This window comes from Melospiza georgiana, chromosome 6, assembly GCF_028018845.1.
Source record: "Melospiza georgiana isolate bMelGeo1 chromosome 6, bMelGeo1.pri, whole genome shotgun sequence".
NCBI lineage: Eukaryota > Metazoa > Chordata > Aves > Passeriformes > Passerellidae > Melospiza > Melospiza georgiana.
In genome coordinates, this window is record NC_080435.1 from 48249002 (window position 1) to 48272788 (window position 23787).

A 23787-nucleotide genomic window follows, 5' to 3' on the forward strand; every position below is an offset into this window, starting at 1 on the left:
ATACTGTTATGCCGTGCAGATAGCACTCTCCTCAGACCAAGGAGATTGCTTGATGTGGAGATGAAAAATTTTGAGCTACTCATCTATTTTAAATAGAGAAGGTGGCTGTTTCTTGCTTCTACACAAAAATTTTATTTCTGATTCTGGCTAAGTTTTTTCCATGTAGAGCACAGGTGAGATACCACTTTGTTCATCTAGAGCAGTACAGTAGGTCCTGAATGTACACATTAATGTGTCTGGTGGCAAGGCAGGGAAGAATCCACTTAGTCTGTATTTTGTAATACAAGCAGATCATTAGCTGTGTATTCAGTGCCAGCAGTTACACAGGATGGAGTAAAATCTGTATAACCACTTGATCCAAGAGAAGTAAAATGCCTGCTGTTCTGCTGCAACTGGTCTAGCTGTTAGAAGGACACAAGAGTTAAGTTTTTTTTAAACAAGTGACTTTGCTGTCATTTACACAACATAGCATGTAGGTACATGAGTGCATATCTGTCTTTCACATGCTTGCACCATTGCCTTAATAGTTCTTAAAACAGCCACTGACAGGGATCCGGGTCTTGCTCACAAGGTTTGTGTTTTGTGAGCAGCACAATCCATACAGTGGAAGTTCTGGTTAGAAAGGGTCAAAACTTGAGTAGATTTGTCTAGATATAGCAGATATTTGTGAAGAAATATGACAGTTTTTTGAGATAGTCAATTTGTGTTTCCTTTTTTCCCCCTCTTCTAGTTCATATATGATGAAAAAATAGAATGGTAAGTTGTGTCAATTATTCCATGTGGTCCTGTATTTGCCATGAGGCTCACCAGTAAATAGAGTTGAAGTGTAATTGACTTTCATTCCTCACACTGAGTATGAGCTGGATTGAACACTTAGGAAATCCTATGTGTTTGGTTTGGGCTTAGTTTTTATGATGGTCATGGAAAACTGAAAGAAAGTATAAGAACCAGGAAACATCAAGGAAGTACATGGGCTCTGTGTAAGGCCCCAAGATCGCCATGTGCAGAGGGGGTAACCAAAACTCTTATGCTCTGATTCTGACTGCTGATATTTGTGGGGATGCCAGGTGTTCCAATGAGCACTCCAAAGTGAATCCTAGTGGAGGATCATAAGCACCTTCTCACAGTGCTCTCAGAGTGCCTGGCCTGTGCTTCAGCACTGAATTGCAAAAGGCCTTGGTGTTATGATGCTCTTAGGGTAGCTGTGGTTTCAGTCTGCATAGCACATTTCTGAAATACATGCATTGCAGTTTATTTGCATGTTTATTGAAACTTGAGATTCTGCTTCCCCTCTCATTCTGCTGAGACACCATCTAATCTTAATGATGCGAGTCCTGTGTGCACAAATGTGACTGGTACCAGATGTGTAAGGCACACTCCTGCATAAAACTTGTAAAGCATACAGCTGTTGGAATGGCCTTCTAACCCTTCTTTCTGTCTTTTTGAGGTGGGAAAGCCTTGTACTCATCATTATGTATTCATTCTACATACTTATCATGAAGTAAGTACTTCTCCTTACTGTACCCTTTTGATAACTGACCATCATTCTTTTGGTCTTGTTTTGTCCTTGGCCTTCCTGTCTGAGGGCAATACAGCCAGTCATGTTTCTGTGTTAGATCTGTTGGGTTTTATGCTTAGTCAGTTTAATTCTAGGTTTGGGCTTAATCATCGGCAAATAGTTTCATGCATCCTTTTCATAGTGCACAGAGGTAAAGTGGCTTTCAGAATAAATTGAGAAAGCTGTCATTTATACAAAGGTATATAAAAAGTTGGCAGGGTGCTCTGGATTGTAAACACACATCATGTCAGCTCTTACACATATTTTGTACTCCCTGGAGAACGAGGTCAAGGAACATTAGATAGAGTGCTAAGCATGTATTTGTCTTCAGACCATCTCATACCAGGTTGTTTACTGACATCTTCTGTTGTGTCCCTGCCTCTGACAGGAGAGTGAGAGGTCTCACTTACTGCAGGTGTCTGTGAGTCCCCCCTTCTATTGCAGGTTGCTTAGACTTACATCCCTTGGTGCCCTTCCCTCACAAATCACCCTGTTGGAACTCCCTTTTCTCCTACACCAAGTCTTAGCAGAGTCATTGACAGCCCTCTTAGGTCCCACCCTAGTGCTAAAATAGATGTATTCTGTCTTTAAAAGTGTATGGTCAGCAGTCCCAGAAATGCTCAAGAGCCCTCCCACAGGGTTCACAGTACTGAAAGAAACAGTGAGGTGAATTGTGAGCTGATGCAGGAGGAAAGAAGCTGCTGTATAGTGAATGTCCTGCCTCCAAAATGAACAGCTCCAGTGTTGTGCCTTCACTGAATCTGCTCCAGTGCCTTTCTGCAGTTTGCTCTATGTCATGAGAGACAGGTGCAGTCCTTGCTTTCCTGTCAGCTTGCCACTGAGTTGGACAGTCCTTTCTCTTCACTTTCTATTAATTGTCAGAGAACATGCATCCAGGCTTTTCTGCTTGCCTGCATAAGTTGTTCTCAGATGGTTTTAAAGTTTGCTGAGAAAATGCAAAAATCCAGCCTTTTTAGAGACCTTTTCTTTGCACTTTCAGGTACAACGTGAGGATGCAAAATTTCTTCACCCTTAAAAGCAAGAATGTTGGAAATGGTGACACAGTCAACAATGAGCTGGAAGATGGTAATAAATATTATGCCTCTAGTTGTGATGACCCATCCATTCCATTACTATGGAAAGGTAAGGCTGAGCAGACAGGACTTGGAAAAAGAGTAGTTCACAGGATATCCTTTTTATTTCTTTTATGCAAATCAAAACAGTGTCACTTCTCAATTGTAAGCAGGGTTAACTGGATAATTCAGCAGTCTCATTGCACATTTAAAAAAATTTCTTTTTTTCTATATTCTGAAAACAAGCTGCTTTGCACATTGGCAATTTTGCTCCATTTTATCTCCTGTTCAGTGACAAGCTACAACATTGTGAAAGAAATACATTTTTTTACCAAGAAGAAAGCAATTTTCACTTCAAAAAATTAGTTTGGAATGAGAAGTTGAGATGTGGATGTTGAAGGAAAGGACATGGGCAGATCAGTGGGCAAGAGACATGTTGAGCTCAGATCCTTAGAGGACTGGTTTTCACATGCCTAAACAGTCTGTATACATCACCAGACACATATGTAAAATTTAAAAATGCAGGTTCTTGCTATTTGTGCCCTTGTTGTAAAGTAAAGATGATATACAGCTTGTGATATTGAAAGTAAGCAAAAATACCTGGGTATTTTTGGCTTGCTTTCTAAGCCTGTTTTTATCTTTGTCTTCTCTGTTCTCTTATATTCTATTCTCTTTTCTCTGTAGAGCAAAATCATTCCACTTTCCAAGTACAAACCATGTAACTTAGTGAGCACTTGGGCTGCTCTTAACAAGTGAGGTCTCCTCACTTTGTTCTTTGCACACATCTCCCATCCTAGGAGGCTGAGCTCATCAGCAATGTTGGTAGCATTGGAAAGATCCCCACAAATAATACCAAACAGGAATTTAGAGAATCCTGCTTTCTTCTGCTCTGGGATTTCTTTAGATTTCTTTAGGTAGATATTAGTAGGTATACCTACCATAAGGTAGATATAGGTTTATACAGCCACAGCACACTTCTGCTCTGGTCCTAGATAAGGTGTTTAGACAATAATAATTTAAAATTATTTCTCATAGGACATGGTGGTGCCTTTGAAATGCTTTCATCTCATTTTATAGTGACCTTTTGGGAGCATTGGCTCTGATATACTGAGGTGTGTCACTTGCATGTGGATTTGTGTCCATGCAAGGTTCCACAAATGCTTCCTGTATTCAAGTGGAGACATGGGAGAAGGGTGATCCAGTTAAACACCACAGATAGTAGTTGTTTGTACTTTCGAGGAATTTCTGGGGTTCTGATGTCATCTCCCAGCAGGCTCTCCTCTCTAGCCCTTGTGGAAAAGAGACAATAGCAGAGACTACTTGCCTGTGTGTCTGTTTCCTTTTCAAGGAAATGTGTAGATTATTGAATGCTTGTGAAGAATGTGCAGGAAAAAAAGCAAGAAGGCTCCAGTAGCAACTGTGCACATCAGATTTCTTTTCTGATTTTGCCTCAAAGAGGCACTGATACTGCAGTTTCAGTCAGATTCCCTTTGCCTTCTCCAGCACCCATTACACAAATACATGCTGCACAATTGTTCAAAGAGCCAGAGTGTAGATATTGTCACAGGCAAACCTGCCTGAGAAAGTACGGAAAGAAGAGATTAAGGATTTGGAGTGAGCAGTGGGAGGGGAAGATGACAGTGTTAGCCTAACTGCTTTATGTGTCAAGATGCTGTTCTAGAAAATTGTCACATGGCTGCCTCCAGCTTCTGCCCTCCTGTTCTCTCAAAATATGCCATGACCCATCAGTGACTCCCTCTTAGCTGCCACAAACTGGCTTCACTGCATTTTCCCCAGCAGCAGCTTTCAGATAGGAGCACTGCTCATAGCAAGGGGAGAACTGGGGCTGGCCTCTGCCTTGCACTGCTGAACAGTTTCAGGATCCACCAAAAAACCTCCCTTGGCTTCACTAAGGTGTAGGTTTGACCTTAATCTGATTTTCCACAGGAGGAAAGCCTGATTACTTCCCCTGGAGGAGCAGTTGCTTTGGGTGAGGAACTTTGCTTTTAGCAAGGATAGTCTGTTGCTCGGGGTGCAGGTGAAAGGTGTAACCCTGTAAAGCTCTTTAATGCTTGTAAGTTTCATTACTTTCAAGAGCTTCCTGTGGTACAATATAAAACCTTTCATCACTCAAATTTCAGAAAGAAAAAGGAGGTATTTTCACCATAAGAAAAATTTCATTTCAAGGGTGAGTTCAGCACACGCAGGTAAAGGCAAACTAGATGTACTTTGTGAATGTTGCTCCAATTTTCAAAGTACAAATGTGTATTACCCTTGACTTTTATTGTGTTGACCCAAATTACCACCAGGTGGCATGGTTTGACCCCTGCCTGAAACCAGAAATTTGGACAAAAGCAGGTTTCTGAGGGACTGGCTTTCAGAGCTAAAGTCATCAAGAAGCTTTCTGGTGATTTTGACAGGGCTGTTAGTGCTGAACCTTTGGTAGTGAGCAGTAAGTTTGTTGGAAAGAAAAGCTGTTCTCAGTAGAGTTTTTTCTTAAGGATTATCACAAAGGAGGAGTGCAAAAGGCTTTTCTCCTTTTCACATTTCTTAAAACAACTTTTAGGTGGAGTCCATACTATATGGGGCTAAGGTATGTTGTTTTTAATAGGCATGGGGAGTCAAGCTGAAAATAACGAATATAATAAGAGCAATGTGCTACAGCAAGTCAGAATAGCTGCAGTACTTAAATATATATTTAGTATGAGGTATTCTACAGCAGCCCTGAGTTTTTAATTATGATACTTTTCTCAAAGGTGAGTGTTTGCTTGCTCTATTCATAGGGCTCTAAGAAACAGTTTCAGAGTAACTTCAGTGCTCCCATGTTTTTCCTGTCACTGTAAGATGAAGCATTTTGGTTAATTCTCTGGAGGAACTCACTTGGGAACAGTTAATCTGATGAGACTGTGAATATCAGGCCTTTTTGTCCCTGCCAGCATTGCTGTCAAACATTATTTTTCTTTAGCTAAAGCAAATGTTAAGTTTATGTGGTTGAGTCCTATTCTGTGAGGACTGATTCCTAGGAAACCTGTCTGGCTGAATATTCCTTCACAGGAAAGCTTCTACACTCCAAGAGTCACTGGAGTGGATGTGCTCCTTATTTACATCATCAGCCACAGTACTCAGCAAGGTTAATTTGGTGCAGATGTTGGGATAGAGGAGGATAGCTGCTCCTTTACATGTAGCAAATGCAAAATTGCCCCTAGTTCTGTTCTGTATGAGAGATGTTAAGCTGCAAGACAGACTCCAGAGTGGATTCTTTGAGTAGGGCACATTTCTTTGTGAAACCAGGGATCTTCTATTTATGACACTTCAGGTGACCCCAGTGTACTCACTGAACCCATTTTAGTGAAACAAGGCAAGACCCTCAAATGCTTGGAAGGGTGAAAGTTAGAGATGTTTATTGGTGATTTACAGGCTTACTGGTTTTTCTTGTTGAATCATTATGGAAAATGTATTTCTTCAACTGCAGCTGTGCTAGAGATGCTTGAGACAGCAAAGCCTTTTTTTGCATGATGTGACTTAGATGTATGCATGGATCCAGTCTTCCTGGAAAACAAAAATATTTCAACACTGTAACAATGCAAAAGAGTAACAATATAGGCTTCTGTGTGTTTAGAACAGGTCCATTTAATTCCATTGTTTGAGTTTGAATGTTTTCTTAGATTTCCTTTGCTTCCTGACTGGAACCATGCACTAATTATCTTTCACTTCTACCTCCTAAATTCTCCTCCTCTTCCTAATGTAAGTAACAATACAAAAGGGGAGGGAGAGGGGGAGGCCAAGCGAAGCAAAGCAGAAAACAAGCAGCAAATAATTTTTTTCTGTACATTCTATTATATGTAATAATTAATATTTATTTTAGTTATGTATCTATTTCCTGCCCTGCTTTCTAACACCACATGGGTATGTCTCCTGTCTGCTGAGCCTTGCTCTGCTTGATTTGTGTAGTCTGTAGCATTTGTGAGAATATTGGTTTGTTGGTGAGCTCCTAAAGTCCTTGCCTGTACTTGTGCTGATTCCCAATAAAATTTTGTCTGTGTTCTTAACATGGTAGAATTTTGTTAACTTTGTAATCTTGGTATGGGTTCCTTTATATTAACAAAGGCGTACTTTGTTAGTTAGAGCCATAGATTTGTTCTTGACAATCCTTGTCATCATTTCAAATTTTTCTTGTGAGAGATACTGGTAATATTCTGTGAAGTGAAGATTTCCACAAGGAGTGAGCACAACATTAGGGCCTTCTGCATGTGCAACACTTTGATCCAGTGGAACAGCTGTAGAGGTTTCAGGAGTGCTGTCCACACTGCCACAGTGCAAACACTTCTAGAGCAAGGGTACAAAACTCTAGTGGAACATAAGCAAATAAAACTGGTACTACAGCATGAACAGCTGGGAAAAAACTGCTCCCACCAATCTGACAGTGGCTTGGAGGCTGCCTTAGTAGAGTGAAATCCCTTTCCAGCATGCGATCTTAAGAAAGCACACAACTGATGAGGAGATTCACCCAGCTGCAGAAATATCAAAAGAAAGCCACTCATAAATTCTGGCATTCAGATAAATGTTTGCCCCACCTGAGTCTGAAAAGACCAAGCTCTGGATGGTGGGATGCGTGGTAGGGTCAGTTCCACTGCTAACTCTGTCCATTGTGATCATTAGTGAAGGGGATACAGCAGTATGGCAAAAACAGTGTTGTGATGGTGGATGAGATAATCTGCTCCAGTCCTCCCAAATACCGGTTCCCTGAAGCTGGATTACGGATTATGATCACAAATAAGTTTGGACCACGCACCAGGATGCGGATGGCGAGCCGGCTCATCATTAACGAGGTATGTTCATTAGGAAAACAGAAAATGACCATGAGGCAGAGGGGTTACCAAAGAGCTGTGTTCATAGTGACCCTGGAATTCAGATTCTCCCATGTTCCTATAGCTGGGATAGAACTATGTCTTTCTCAAGCAGCTGTATGAGAACAGATCTGAAGATTGATTCCCCGCTGGTGATGTTGCCTGTTTTCATGGGAGGGCAGTCAAAAAGGAGGGACTGCCATATCTCCCTGACAGAAGATGTTTACTTCAGTGTGTGTGTGCATATGTGCACATTTAGATTTTATTTATAGCAGAAGAATTGGTTTTGATTATTGCAGAAGTGGTTAGGTTAAGAAAGGATAATGGACAAGGCAACCAAAAATTTTAAAAAGTGCTCTTGTATTATTAACACTTCAGGATTCCTTCAGAGATTTACCTACCTCTTTAGTATTCACTGTAGTCCTCAACTCAAAATAAAAATGGACCAAAATATTTTCATGAGGGAAATTTGCCCTGGATGGTTTCAGTTCCCTCTTACTTGATACATTGCCATGAATGTATATTGCTTGTTCCATACCCTGCAACTGAAGTGGCAGGACTTGGCAAGTGTGGCTGTTCTGAACTTGCTGAAGCACTAGGAGTGAAATCTTTGGCCTACCTACCTTGGGTTTTATGAAGGCAGGATTTTTTAGTTTGCTCCCACAATATCAAATATGAGAGGTATTTACTCTGGCAAGTAAATAGATTTCAGCCAGCCTTATGGATTCCACAATAGAAGAAAGCATCATTAATATATTTGTAACAAAAATCCAGTTTGATGGTAAAATAGTGAAAATTGTTATGGTCAGAAGTAGAAGATCAGACAGGGCATATGGCAATAGTTGACTTTGTAATCCTTGAAGTCAATTCATTGATCAGAGAAGTTCTTAATAGCTGTGTGGGTAGAAAGCTGATACTTGGCCCTTTAAGCATCTGCAAAAAACATTCTCTAAACTTGAGCATTTTGGATGTATGGTCTTGTGTACTCTCACTTACATATTCACAAGCTTTGCAAAATACTCAGAGGATTTTTCTCTATTTTTCACTAGAGTATGTTGATACTGCTTTCAGAAATTTTTTTGCATCTTGTGCAGTTGCTTTATTTTTCAAGGCATTTCAGAGCACTTTTTAGGAATTTGCTATTTGGCAGGAAAAGAGAACACTTTTCAACTCTGCATGACCTCATCTAATGAATTAAAATAATAATATTTTTATAAAAGTAAGAACTTTAGTAAGTAAGTAAAAGTAAGAATGTTAGATGGAATGTTCCATCTAACATTCTCCAGTGCATGAGTGGGTATATATACTCATGTTTAAAACCTGTCCTTGTAATTGTTTTACTGTGTGTTGGAACTGCAGCAGTTCTTGTACATGTCTGCAGGGCCAATTATGAGCTTCATGTACTCAGACAAAGGCAATAAGGATTAGTCTTCCTTTTGAAATTAAAAATAGGAAAAATTACCTCAGTGAATGGAGTTGAGAAGGAGGAAGAACAGAAGAGTTGGATCTGAGAAGGAGAGCTCCTGGATAATGAGTCATACATAAGCCAACTCTAATTGTGCAGAAGTGTCTTGAGTGTTACCATTTAATTATGGTGCTATTGCTGGTATGAGTGGGAACTGTTGAGTGAGAAGTGCTTTAGAATACCACATTGGTTCAAACATGGGTGGAACAACAAATGTTACAACATTCTCCATCATGGCTTGGAAGACTCCTGCCAGTAATTTTGAAGTGTATGGTTAACCTGGTGAAGCCTGATGCCTGCTGAAGATAGGTAGGCCACTGACAGGTTTGTTGTTGACCAAAAGGAAAGCTTTGAGGAGAAACTTCATGGCTCATGTGATTGGGACTGGACAGAGAGCAAAATTCAGATGTTACCAAGTAAATACTTTCTGAACTGTGGCAGTTTTGTGTTTTGACCCTGCAGCGCCAGCGGTTAATCCAATCTGCCAATGGCTCAAGCAAAGCACTTCAGAACAGGAGACAGGAGAATATTGAAAATGGAAACATCCCTGTGGGGAACCAAGAAGAGGAGAATGAACAGGATAGTCTAACTCCATTTTCAGTGCCAGGTAAGGCTTACTTTCTAGATGTTTATAGTCCTGAAAAAGAAGGTAATTAAAATGCCAAATGCTGGGATGTAGAAAGACAACATGTGTGGGGAGAGAGGAGGAAAGGGACAGGTTTGACTATCTGAAGGATGGATTTGCTGACAGTAAAACTGGGCTGGAGGCTTGGTGACTAAAAGCAGATCTTTGGAAAGTGTTTTCCAGTCATTATGGACAGCCATGGTAGAAGTGCTGATTTGCCAGAGGTGAAGGGAAAACAGGAAAGAGAAGTTTACACTGAAACATGTCAGAATGACCTGATGAATATTTCAAAATTACTACAAATAATTTTGAAGTCAGCAGTTAATAATGACTTGCTGGAAATTGCTAAGCCAGATGCACCATGGTGTATAAATTTATGATAAATTGTTCTAGTGACTGTAGTGAGGGAGGCTTCTTGGATGAAGAGTAAAAGATATTTAGGGAGAGAGAGTGTGTTTAAAATTGTTAGAATAGCTGTATGCAAAAGTATTCAACTTTAAAAATTTTTTGGAAATTCTTTGGTGTAAAGGGCTGTCTATAACCAATGTCTTGTGCTGGTACCCTTGGCACATTGCAGGTTGACTCCTGCCCAAACACTTTGGAGATTAGACAGCAGAGATTAGATCAGCCCTTACAGACATGTAGCCTGTCACATAATTACTGTTTAATGTAAGAATTGCTTGGCAGGGATAAACACCACATCCAGTGAAAAAGAAGCATTTTCCATGTTATATCTAATTTCTTAGTGATCCCATTGCTTCAGTGGCTGTCATTGTAGAGGAGATGTTTGTGATTGAACCAACATTGAAGCATACTGTGTGAAGATTAGATGATGGTGTATGTTTTCCTGTTTTACTGTGCTCCCACAGGAGCTTCTTGCATGGATTGAAGAATGGAAGCAAACAAATTCACTGAAGATAGGCCCATTAGATGAGCTTCTGGTCATTCATGAGATAGTTCACCACACAATAAAAATACTTTTTTTCACTAACAGGATCCAAGTCAGTAATATGCTTGTGCACATGAGCATGTTAATGATAAGAGTAGTAGTAATAATAATAATAACAACAGAAACTAATAAACAGCTCTTGAAAAGGAAAAAGGTCTCCACAAACCATCTAAACATCAGTGAATTCTAGAATCATTAAGGCTGGGAAAACCCTCTGAGATCATGAGATAGATCATGAGATAGACCATCTGAGATAATGAGTGCAGGCATTAACCCAGCACTGCCGTGTCCACCGCTAACCCAAGTTAGAGAGACAGTGATTCCTCTGCTTCCATCAGCACTCTGCTCCAAACCTTGACCACCCTTGCCTCTGTTGGCAAAGAAGATTTTAAACTGAGATGGTTTGTAACAAGTTCTTGGATAGAAGTTTTGATTAGGGTAGTGCAATCATGCATTTCTTCTTACTTTCCAGGCAGCTTTTTTATGAATAAAACATAGGTAAATTCCAGATAAGAGCTTTCTGAGTGTGTGACATTCACAATAGACCAAATGCTTTGAACTAAAGAGGGAGTTATTAGCTATGTCACTGGTCCTCTTTAAATGCATTTTTTCTGCATTTTTGAGAAAGTATTTAAAGATAAAGTGAGGTTTAACAGGCCAGAGTGGAACCACTAGTGATTCAATTCATACTGAGTGGAGCAAAACTTTAACATGAGCTCAAGAGAGTTTCATAAAACTGAATAAGTGGTTGCATAAAATCCTCATCATTTCCTTCAGGTATAGTCACTCCTCTTGTCTGGGGTGGATTACCCATTGGTTGGATTCTCATTGCTCAGCTCATATGTTCTGGCTGAGAATTCTTTCGTTATGCTTTCCAAAGCACTACTTTAATGAGTTTGGTGAAATTGGGAGGACCCAGCATCACGTTTTGTTGTTGTTTAAGTACTGTGGTGCAATCAGTAGCCTAAAAAAATCCAGACATTGAAAACTGGCTTCAGGGAAAAGGTAGCTTGCAGAGAGTTTCCAAGAATACCCTCTGGTCTTCTTTGGTTTATTTTCAGTCTGGGAATAAGACACATACATTTTCTAAAGATCAGAAGTTCATGTATTTTTTTCAGTACTGGAAAGTGTTCTCTGAAGAATAGGCTTTCACTTTTCAATATGACTTTTCAATTCAATTGGTTGTGGTGTCCTAGGTAAAAAATCCATTCTTGTATTTCAGGAGCTGTAGCTGCAATGGCTGTGAGTAGGCACAACCCCTTTTTTGTGCTGTTTTGTAGTCACATTCTTTAGCCTAATTTGGGATTTTACTTTCTTCAAATTGCGTATTCTAGATACTTTTGCAAGAGAAGTTTGTGGTTTTTTCGGAAACAGAAGAGAAGTATAAAGTTTCATCTCTGAATTAGTTTAATCTGATGACAAATTATTATTTTTCATCTCAAAATGCGTCTTTTACATTTTGTTCTTTTTTTATCCTTTGTCAACAGGAGTGCTTAGCAAAAAGTGTAGGGCTTTAGCAAGCAGAAATAGAGAATACAGTTGTTACATGAGAACAGCCTCAGACTGTTCCAGCATATATCCCCTTTGTCAAACATCCAGAGAGATTCACTCCTGGGTGTGGGTGTGGTTCAGAACCATCATGAAAAAGGAGACAACATACAGTTTTTATGGAAACTGCATATGATATCATTCAAACAGCCTTTGCCTTTGGTTTCTGTGTGGGAAAAACACATTATCTTTAGAAGAGGAATTTCTTTCTTGACCTGACCTTTAGATGTTGATGATTATCTCCCAAGAGAGGCTCATTTGAAGCTTTACAATGTGATTACTCTACAGTTGTTTGAAAACAGGTCTTAAACTTTAAAAACACACCCCACAGATCAGAACAAAATAGGACAAAACTGTGCAGGCATATGTTGACAAGAAAATGGTGTGTTAAAGCCCTTGCATAGCTCCATGGTCTTTTAGAGCCCAGACTCAGAAAAGCATTTCTGTGCAGCTCTTAATGGATGCTTAAATCCCTTCCATTGTCACATGTTCAGCACCCTTTAAAATACTCTGTGATCTCAGCTCCTGATCATTTCACAGGAATGAAGAACTACTTCTCTTACAGAACTGGAGCATGGATGCTTTATATAAGTCATGATGGTGCTAGCTAAAACAGGAATAATAATTCCTCGAGCTAAAATGAGATGGCAATAAAGGAGATTAGCAATCCTATCCATTTTTGTTTGGATCCAAAATACAAAAATAACTTGTGGGATAGAAGCAAAAAAATTAACAGTATCTACTAAAAACATATAAAATGTTTGTACTTGGTCAAAACAAACATTTGTCGCAATGTTCTGACTCCTGCCATGATTTTATGAAGAAGCCTGGGGAAGAATGAGACCGGACACATTGATGTTCAGCTGTTTTCACTTCAAGGAACTTCTTGGTCTGGATGTAAAATTGTGATCTAAAATTCCTTAGTGTGTTTCTTCTTCATTAACCTAATGTTAATGTCTAATTGTCATTGAATCTTTGCAGACATTTAACACCCACAACATCCTTTGGGAAGGAGCTTCATGATTTTGAGAAGAACCTTTTACTTACTTTGAACCTGGCTCATACTCACTTCACTTGGTGTCTCCCTTTATTGGAAACACAGTGGACAAGGCAAACCCAGTGCACCTCGCTTGAACACTCAGGAGGCTGTAGCTCTTTGTTAGACAGCAAGGTTAAAACATACAGAATAAACCAGGCCAAAATCCAGACAATTCTAACAAGATATGGGGGGTACCTCTGTTCAGTTACATCTTACTTTTGTTGAATGTTGTCTGGTGGAAACCTATGGTAACTCTGAGAGTAAAGCTCATTTCTGTGTACTGGAGCAAATTCTTTTTTGTAGACCAGTTTTCTCTGTACCAAAAATGTGTATTTAAGAGAAGATTATTGGCATAAATCCAAATATTCAAAGCGTGGTAAAGGCACAGGCTGAAAATAGAAATCTGAGTTGTTTTGGACAGATTTCACGGTCTGGAATTTGGAACTTGTATTCTGGAAAATGAAACTTCCGAGAAGAGTATCAGTAGGTTGAAAAATCGTCTATTTTGGATGAGGATGAGAAGTAAAACCTTGGTATTTTCCAAAGGAATAAAAAATTTCCAAAGGTCTGTTGCAGGAGAGCTGCAATAAAAATATTTTATTATGTCTGCTGCCTACTTGGAAGCCTCCTTGGGTACTGTTTTACACACTACATAGCCTATTTCTAGTGTGCTCATACAGAGAATCTCTTGCCTCCACAATTTATACGTTATTTGCAGAGCTGGAATCAGTAAGAATTTTCCAAGAAGGTGGAGAGCCAGCTGCTGTGTTAATTTTCCTAATGAAGAATTGAAAGCCATTTTCTAACAATTTTTTTTTGTTATTTTGCAACAGATTTTTTTGTAGAAAATTATCCTGTTGGAAAATTCACGCTAGATCTAGTTTGTTGTATCTGCTTCATTTTTTTATTTTGTTGTGTACCATACTTAGGAGAAAAATTTGTATTTCTCTGTTGTGTTTTGGATACTGGACATGACTAGAAACTCATTAAGTTTTCCGATTGTCTAATTTACTTATATTGAAGTTTTCCAATCAATTGAACTCTGATGAACAGCATTTTCTAACAGAAATTTACTTGCTGTCTGGGTTATTACAAAGTTCCTAGTTTAGAGGCATATGTGTTACTTTTACACATTTTTGGGTTGAGAATTGACTTGATACTGATAATAATATGTGGGTGTAAATTCATCTTTGTAAATACAAAGCTTAATTAGAACCAAGGGCACAGGTGTTTGGAAAATCATTTTTAATTGGAGAAAAAACATGTTGAGATTTTTGTTTGGTTGGTTGAGTTTTGTCCTTCCCAAATGAAAAAATGATAAGAGAGATTTAAAAAGATAAAAAAGGAATTAAAAAAATTAAAAATTAAGCGAAGCATGAAAAAAGTTTGCAGCAGTAATCTTCTTAGGCAATCCTGGATGTGCCTCATTTCTACTTTAAGTTTACCATTAACAAAAAATCCCTGGAAAAACAGCAATCAGTAGGAAACTTCAGGAAGCCTTTCTCATTTCAATTAGACAATACCTTTCCCAGTTTTCAAGTGACCTTAAGAGATTTATAGGAATTCACAAACATACTGTTATGAAGCTCCTGTGTGCCAGTTAGATTCATGCCTTTCAGAGATGTTATATTTTTTGGATCAGTCATTTCTTTGTGTAAGGAGATGCTTCCTTCACTTGGGAAGCTTTAGGCATGTTCTGAAGTAACTCGTGTTTGGAGCTCAGATCTGTGCTTGGCTGACATGCTTTTAAAGGGAAAACCAAGTGGAAAAGCAGTCAAATTTAACTAGCTGCAATAACTTAGATGTGATTCCTGATGGTGTAGTTACAGACTCCACTCTGTTTAAACTTGAAAAAGTGTTTTCTCTGCAGCTTATTTACTAGGACGTGTGGGCTGCTGGCACTGTGTGCCCTTGGAAGTTCTGTCTCAGACTAGCTCTAGCTTGGTCCCCTGGATAAAATGCCCATTATTACTTGGAGCACTTTTAATTTTGTACCTCTGGTTCTACTGGTATGATTCAAGGCTGCTCCATGTTGCAGACTGAAATTGCAAACCAAAAAACACTTAGTGGGGTCAATCAGTGCATTTACTTCAAGATTACACTTCTGGTCAAAAGGTAAACAAAAATGTAATTTCACACTTTTATATTGAGCTCCTCTCAGCTGCCTGAGAGTGTTGCAAATAGGACTCTATTTTTTTTTTTCTGTGGAAAGTATTTTCTCTAGCTCCTTAAGGAAATACTTGTTTCTTCACAGTGCTGTGTTATGTGTTGCTGGCTTTGTTCAACAGGACACACTATCTGTATGTCAAAGTAATTATTGTGAGCATAACACCTGGAAAGATGACTAGCCCAGGAATGTGTTGAAAATTAGCAGAGCTCTTTGTTGTAGGGCTGCCACTTTGTTTTCAGAAACATTGTAATCAAGCTCTTTTGTAATGATACCTCTCTGAAATACTTGGCATGCTTGGCTTCCAAATATCTGTGGAAACACAAAAAAATGGATGTATGAAGTAGTGAAAACAGCTCCTTGCAAAAAAACCCTCATCTTCTTGTTTTACAGCAGTGTTGTGAACAGAATGTAGACCAGTGTTGCTTTCTGTAATATTCTTTCATTATTGGGAGGGGAGAGGGATGCAAAATACACTTTTCCTCAGTTGTGTGGGTTGCTGCAGGAACCTTTAAACCCAGGGCTCACAGGAGTGTGTGGTACCACTGTAAAACAACTGTGCTGGAGTCTTGTAATGGGACAGAACAGCTGTGTATTGAATAAGGGCCTGAATGGGAATGATCATTCTCTTCCTTGCAGATGTACTAGGGAGCTACTCAAGAGTTGTAAAACAATTTGTCATGAGCTATTAAGCATACTTCACTGTAAAATCTTTATCATTAAATCTTTTTAATTATTATTTTAGAGTGGGTGGTCAAAACCAAAACAACAGAACAGCAAAAGTACTTTCAAAAGAACTAAAAAAAAAAATACTTTGCATCTTCTAGCTGTGCATTCATCTAAGCCAGGTGAAATGAATAAAGTCATCAGTTTCCTGAAAAAATAAAGTCCACTTCATTGAGGTTGCTGCTAAATGTACTCGAAAATCTTAAAAAACTGCCAAGTTACAGCATAGGAGTAGACTTCTTTACCCCTCTGTGCCACACAAGTTCCATGACCCAGGACAGTAGGAGCTGAATGAAAAGGCCTGAGGTAAAACCAAGGCAAACTATACATAAGGTTTATATAAAAGTTTATAAAAGCTAGAAAACCAAAACACAAAAGAGAAGCCAATGCAGAATGTGTCAAGTAAGCTGCTTTGGCCATGGTGGTTCCAAAGTATTCCAGGCTAACTGCAAATGGCCACTGGGCTTCTCTTGTTAACCCAGCAAACCCCAGAATTACACTCTGCTCTTCCCCAAAGTCTCAAGCCTGTTGCCATGTAATGAATGCAAATATCACTCCCACAAACCATCTAGCTAAGCAGTTTCAACTCAAGACATTGTGTGGGGAAAACATCACCACTAATAGAGCCAGGAATTTTAATCTGACACACATCCATTCAAAATCAGCAAAGATAATGGAAAGGCAAGCCCTCCTCCACTAGTAATTAGGTTTTCTTGGAAATGAACAAACAGAGCTGTGCCAGTGGTAAGGCACTATGCATTCTCAGTTAAGCATTTGTTTGAGTAATTCAGGATACTAAACAGGATCCCAGACAAGATGTATTCCCCAGCAGAGGTTCTATGTGTCCTTAAGGCAGTTCTGTTTCTTTTATTTATGTTACTGAAAAGAGAAAAGGCACTGCCTATGTGTAGCAGCACCAAAGTCAGTCAAATTACACCCACACAGGTCAGAATTGGATCCACAATTTTTTCAATCAGTCATCCACTGACCCTGCATTTGGGATTATGTGGTGAGAGTGTTACTGGCCTAGGCCATGCTGACTTGTTGGACTATGAACCAAGCCGAACAACTTTAGTACACAGAGTAAAAATTAACTATCTAAGTAATCCAAACTGTAACAAATTAAGCAGGAGCATGTATAAACCACCATAGGATATTTTGTAAAATAGTTACAGCCTTGTTAAAAACTAAAGAGAGAAGTGAGCCAAGAAGTGTCCTTTCCTGGACAGAACAGGCAATAGATAACTGTTTTTAAAAAATCTGTGCAGAAGTATACATAAGCAGAGAGAAAAAGATCTTCCCTGTAAAATCTGTAATAGATCCTCAGTGACATGCAAAAGTCTAGAATTAGAAATGGCCCTGGGACACTTCAGTAGTTTTATGCATTAGGAGTTCCACAGCCACAAGCTATAAATGGGACTAAAGAGCAAAGCTTAGTCTAAGATTTCCTGCGGAGTTGATGGCATCTCAAAATTCACAAGAAAATCTCAAGTTAAAAAGCTATTTCATAACTCAAGCAAGAAAATACAGTTCTAGAATATATACAAAAATAAGTTAATAAAGACATTTGGATTCAAATTAAACTAGGAAGTAGCCTCATAAATGATAAAAGTATTATTAATTTTTAAATGTTAAATATTTAATTTCCTTGCGACCTGGTGCACATTGGTCGAGACGGCTGAGTTCAATCCAATTAAAATCACTAACAAAAATTCCTGTTAAGCACATCTTAAATCCCAAAGTCTTTGCTGAAAGAAAATGACTGGTGAAATTGATAGGAGCTAGTTAGTAAATGTTCTTTATAATGTAGCTAAATAACTTTGCTGAAAGATGTACCTGATGATTTCCTTCAATGTGATCAATGATTTTATTCAAAACAGCATATTTTAGTAGATCTCAAGCATAACCTCATGAGTTAATTATGGAAACCCCTACTTGGATGGAAACACAATGGAAAGAAAGCCCAAGCTAAAATGGCCATGATGTTGCTTGTGATACTCTCACTCAACCTGAGAGACAAATTTGTCATCCTGCTTGAAGGATGCTTCATGAACTGTGTGAATAGTACTGCATTTACTTATAGCCCAGCTATAAAATAGTTCTGTTTTATGTATTGAGATTATATTTGCAATACTGTAAATTTTAAACAAATGGCAAGGTGTGTCCCAGTCTTCAGCGATGACAGTTCTTGGGTATTTCTCACCTGCTGATTTTGGAGCCCTGTACAAGGGAGGTCACTCCCTTGTTTCTTTTCCCAGAAGTTTTCTTTTACCATTTCAAGATGGTATTGTATGCAGATAGAGACTCAACAAATCTAGATCTTCTAAGTATTGGTTTATTTAAACTTCTGCCCAAGTTAGAACAATAAGGCATGTAAAAAAAATTGTCACGTTCGTAGGTTGGGTCTTGTGCTTCTGTTTTCTGTTGCTGCGCAGAATGTGCAAGTTATTTTCACCACTTGGACTTTGGTATTTCTATTAAGGTGATAGGGTGGGGTTTTTGGTTGGTTGGTTTTGTTGTTGATTTTTTTTTTTTAATTCTGGATTAGTGGTAATACAATTGAAAGACCAACAAATCTGACTTAATTTTTGTTTTAATATCAGCTATGATTTTAAATCATTGTAATTCTTCCATGGATTTTCATAGATCTTGGTAGGCTTAACTATAAGAAGATTGTGGATGAGCATGCAGAACTTGGCTGAAAGTGACAAGGCCAAGTATAGTTTAAAGGTACCCTGGAAAATGAGCTGCCATGCGTGATTGTAAACATCCTTCTGGGATCGTCTGCTTTGCTGAAAGAGGTGTAACTGAGCCTGGCATAGTGATGGGAAAGCTCAACTGTTTGTTTCCTTTTTCCTGCAGAGGGAAAAATGAACAAAATTAAATGGCTTTTGACATGGCCGTTGATATTTGTGCTGTTTGCCACAATTCCAAACTGCAGCAAACCACGCTGGGAGAGGTGCTTTATGCTGACATTTGTCTTGTCCACTCTCTGGATTGCCTTGTTCTCCTACTTCATGGTGTGGATGGTAAGTGTATGTAGCAGCACTTCATACTGAGTGAAATGTGCGTCTCAAAGTATGTAAAAACCTTCTGTGCATTTGTCAAAGAAAGGCATGTAATTGTACTGCAGTCTCTTCACCGCATACAATAATTATTATCATTTTAGATTTTTGCTGCCTTTTGTTCTGCAGAAATAATTGGGCCTTTACTGTATAGGGCATAATACAATACAGGAAGGTATTGGAGAACATCTATTTTCCTCAAATGCCTGTCAGGCATTTGAAAACCACTTTGTTTCCTCTCATGAAAGATTGTGTTTTCTGTGTACTTTTTGCAACTTTCTATATAATTTTTGCATTGTAAACCTATCCTCTAACTTAGACTGTGCTTATGAAATCCATTTGCTAGCCAAAGGCGCACATTTGTATCCGATTATATGTCCTTTGGAAGGTCATACTGTGCACCTTGGTTCCATATATAGATATTCCCTTCACGAGTGAGAGAGGTGCTCATTAATGCTGCAGCCCATACTGCTTTCAGAGGCAGCTGGGCCACAGTACCTTGTTACCAGTCTCAGCAAGAGACTCATGCTGACTTCTTTTCCTGGGCCTCTGCTTGCCCCTGAAGGTAAGGACTGTCAGTGGAGTTCCTAAAATACACCTTTTTTTTAGTGTAGGGTCCAATTTTCCTCATGTGATGGACTGGCAAACTATTTCAAGAAAACAACACGTAGCCTAGAACACTTCCATCCTTAGCAGTGTCAGCAGGGAAACACCTGTCTGTCCCTGGGCCAGTCTTCTCTCACACGAGCCTGGTTCCTTTTCTGCTGCCTTTTCTTGATGTTTTTTCAGCCCTCTTTGGATGTTCCAGCTAAATACAGTTCCCTGTCCTTTCTAAGAGCTCTGCTGCAATACTCAGGGATTCCTTAAGCTCTTTTCAAGCTGCATCTGAAGTATCAGGGGACAGTGTAACCAGACATGCTGCCTTCAGGATTATATGAGAAGTTGCACAAGAAAATAGTTCCTTCTTCATGTGCTAGGTTGTAATAAATTCTTTATATCTTTGCCACTATATTACAATATAATATTGGTTGCAGTCCTTTTGAGAACCAGTGAGAATCTTACCATTTGTGGAAACCAAAAAAACACCCCAAACCCACAGATTTTACTGTATCTCCTTAAAACAGCAGTATGTCATGTTAGTACAACAGGAAATGGAGAATTTGTTTGTCCACAAAATGTTGAATAATAAAACCCAAAGTACTTTTCCTTTGCACAGGGTTGGTTTTATGCTGGTTATTCCACAAGTATTTAATTTGCAGAAATGGATAATTATTCTGAGTCTATTCCTGTTAGAGTCCACACCAGAAATCAAAGTTAAACAGTATACCACAACTGGCATACTCTCCTCATTGGAATGAGGAGACTTTCCAAATATGATAAGCTAATCTACCTTCCTCCTTGTTCAGGTGACTGTGATTGGATACACCCTTGGGATACCAGATGTGATCATGGGCATTACTTTCCTGGCTGCAGGAACAAGTGTCCCAGACTGCATGGCCAGCTTAATAGTAGCAAGACAAGGTAATGTGTCTGCTGAAGCACAACTGCAGTCTTACGTATGTAAGATTGTTTCCTCCGTACACACAAATTGTCAATGCAATTTTATAATTTTATTTTAATTTTTACTGTTTGAAAACCTCATTAAAAGCCAAAGCTATTTGCTAATTATTGTGAACCAAAAAATGTCTTTTGCTTATTGGGATGTGGGACATTCTAGCATTCTAGAGGGTAATTCAACCTCAGATGTCCCATGCATGTTTCAGTGAGGGTAAAAAGACAAAAGTCATAGACAGAACTAGAATATCAGCTATTAAAAACTGCTTTGAAGAAGTAGTACTGACCAGCACTTCTCCATGTAAAACTTGTACTGATTTCTAGAAGACCTCTCAAATCCAAGGAAGTGAACTGCTTTGAGAGCTGGCAGAAGTGTTGTTGCTCCAGGCAGAGTTCTCATCCAAATGCAGACCTCTTTCCCACTGGAACACATGAATAGCTGCACTGGAAAGAGTTTTGGATTACTGACATCTACATTCTCCTCAGCTGTTCATTTAAAATTGTCAAAGGCTTTCTCATCTTTTAGTTTTGTTTAAGTTTCATCATGTTTTCTTTTTTATTTGTAAAATGCTGGTAGCAGCATCCCTTCCTGTTGTTGAAAAACATTAGGGCTGACAGTGTGATCCTCTGCACAGCAGTAGAATAAGAAAAAGACCTAATTTTATTCTTTTCCAGTATTTCAATTCCCATAGCCTTTTTTTTAATTAGATAATGATATCTCCAGCACACATCATTGAGCAAACAAGTAGGACTTTAAAATGATAAATTAAGTACTCAAAAGCCCCACCTTTGTAATTTGAGATAGGAATAGTGCTGTTAAATGTTGCTTACTTGAAAAGCGTTATATATTTAAAGTAAATAATTTTCCATGTTGCATTATTTGTTGTGTGCAGAATATTCTCACAAAAATAGTACAACAAAGTCTTCAGAATTATTATGGAACCACCTTCCTACTAAATTTATTTTGCATGTGTATTAATTTAAGTGAACAGGTTTTTTCAGGAGCAAGGAGGATGTTGCATTTTTAAATCAACGGACTGTTTCTTTAGATTAGTTCTTCTGTTGTACTAGACAATAGCACTGCAAAGATTGTTTTCTCTGAAAATTAAGGTAAGCACTAGATTGACAAAAAGGAGCCCAATGCCCTTAAAGACAGTACAGGGACTTTGCACTGCTTGAATTCGAGGATTGTTCACTGCCAGAATGCAGACAGGTATAGATGGACACTGCCATCATGAGATCCAAAGCATTACCTTGCAGATCATGTATTTATGGTGTGGTACTGTCTGTCTGCACTCTCTTTATTCTGAAACTATATTTGGGACATGTCCCATTTATGCCACAGTTCCTTTTCAGTTCCTTCCTTTCCAGTATTCACTTAGTGGAAGTGATTCAATACTTAGGCCAGGTCTAAGGGAAGTTAGCAGGGACAAAAAGAATTTTCCTTCCTTCCATCCACTGACACTGGTGCAGAATGAGATGCCAGCCAGTGGTGAGCATTAGAAGTAGATTTTGAATAATACTTAGGTACTTTACCACCATTTACCTTTCTTTTCCTTTCCTGTAGTATTTTGCTGTTTTTGAAGTGAAATTATTACTGATTAAGCCCCATGAAAGTGCATAATATCTTTGACTATTATCTGGTTGGTTATTTCCAGGATCTCTCTTAATTCACATGATGCAAAGGTCACATATCCACATAGTAAATCCAGTACATAATCTTCTCCCTGTGGCTGCAGACTACCTAGAACAAGACTTTGACATAGACCTCAGGTGCTGCATGGCTACCACCCACCCTCTAAAGGCTTTGCAAGACACAAGGAAGGTGTGGTTGGAGTGAGCAAGTTTTGGACACTTTTTTCAGAAGTCAGGCCAATGTTATGGAAATTGTCTCCCTACCTCAGATACTCTGGCCAGTTCAAGGGGGATTAGATCAATGCAGATCATTCCCCTTTAGCTTGCTCCAGTGCACATAGTAATAGCCATGTAATTTGATTTTATCAAAGAGTTGTTTCTTGGTTTTTTTCCTCTGCAGGCCTTGGTGACATGGCAGTATCCAATACAGTAGGGAGCAATGTCTTTGACATTCTGGTGGGACTTGGTGTTCCATGGGGTTTGCAGACCATGGCGATCGATTATGGATCAACTGTATGTATACTTGGCAAATCTTTCATTTGCACTTTTATTCTATTTTGAAAAAATCCTAAAAAGAAAGCATGCAAATAGAACAAATTTGAAACCAACCTGTTGATCATGTTATTAGTTGCTAAATAAGGTGTTATTTCTTTGCAAAGGAACCCAGTTAAGAAAGCAATTGGTCTTCAACAAGCTGCAATTAATTTCCAGTTTGTCAACTGGAGTACATGCCCTGTGTAGCAGAAAACTGTTCCCATGGGTGGTTCATGGCTCCATCATTTTCTTGCTACACAACTTCCAGTAAACCTGTCTCCATGTACCTCAGCATTTTTGTACCTAAGACCAAATAACAACATGTCTCTCTCTTCTGAGGATTTTTTACATAAAATCCGTTATAAATGCTCGCTTCTTTTTTTAATGGAGATGGGATTACTTTGCATTTGGTTTGATTCCTTAATCTTCCCATTTTTCATTAGGATACATCTGTTACGGATTTGCATAGTTTAAAATATGTAAGGCACTGTTCAAAGCAGAAGGTGGACTTTAAATCAGTAAATTGATTTTTGGTCGCCAAAGCACAGTTACATGGTCAGCATTTTAAAAGTATTTTCTGATTTCCACAGGTGAAAATTAACAGCAAAGGATTGGTTTATTCAGTTGCACTTTTGCTAGGATCAGTGGCACTAACTGTAAGTAATAGAGCATCTACAGTTATTTCAATTTGAAAATACTTGTTAGGTATTTACTTGTTACGGAAGGATACAATAGAAATACTTAGCATTGATTTCTTCTAGCACTACCATGAGTTGAAGAGCTACCATTGTCCTCAGTGAGGACTGCAATCTGGCATTTGGTGCAAGAGATGCTGGATATGTGTACATCCCGTGGATTTCAGTGGCAGTGTTGAAATTTTTGAATCCAACAGTACTTCTGTGGTCCTGTGTCCATACCCTGGCCTGTCTCTAGGCTGAGACAAGACCTGTTGTGCTTCATTACCTTTGCCCTTGTCTCTGATTTCCAAACCCAGCCAAAATC

General features: G+C 38.8%; 1 protein-coding gene across 1 annotated transcript in view; it reads left to right on the forward strand.

Moving 5' to 3' along the window:
* The window catches only part of LOC131084961 (ras and Rab interactor 3-like), a 153955-nt gene that overhangs the window by 53684 nt on the left and 76484 nt on the right, over window positions 1-23787 (forward strand). Inside the window, exons 8-16 of the mRNA XM_058026719.1 lie at window positions 731-756; window positions 1448-1501; window positions 2559-2644; window positions 7291-7460; window positions 9406-9550; window positions 18860-19026; window positions 20469-20583; window positions 22652-22764; window positions 23376-23441. Coding sequence (XP_057882702.1) covers window positions 731-756; window positions 1448-1501; window positions 2559-2644; window positions 7291-7460; window positions 9406-9550; window positions 18860-19026; window positions 20469-20583; window positions 22652-22764; window positions 23376-23441 — 942 coding nt within the window. The remainder of the gene's footprint in view (window positions 1-730; window positions 757-1447; window positions 1502-2558; window positions 2645-7290; window positions 7461-9405; window positions 9551-18859; window positions 19027-20468; window positions 20584-22651; window positions 22765-23375; window positions 23442-23787) is intronic.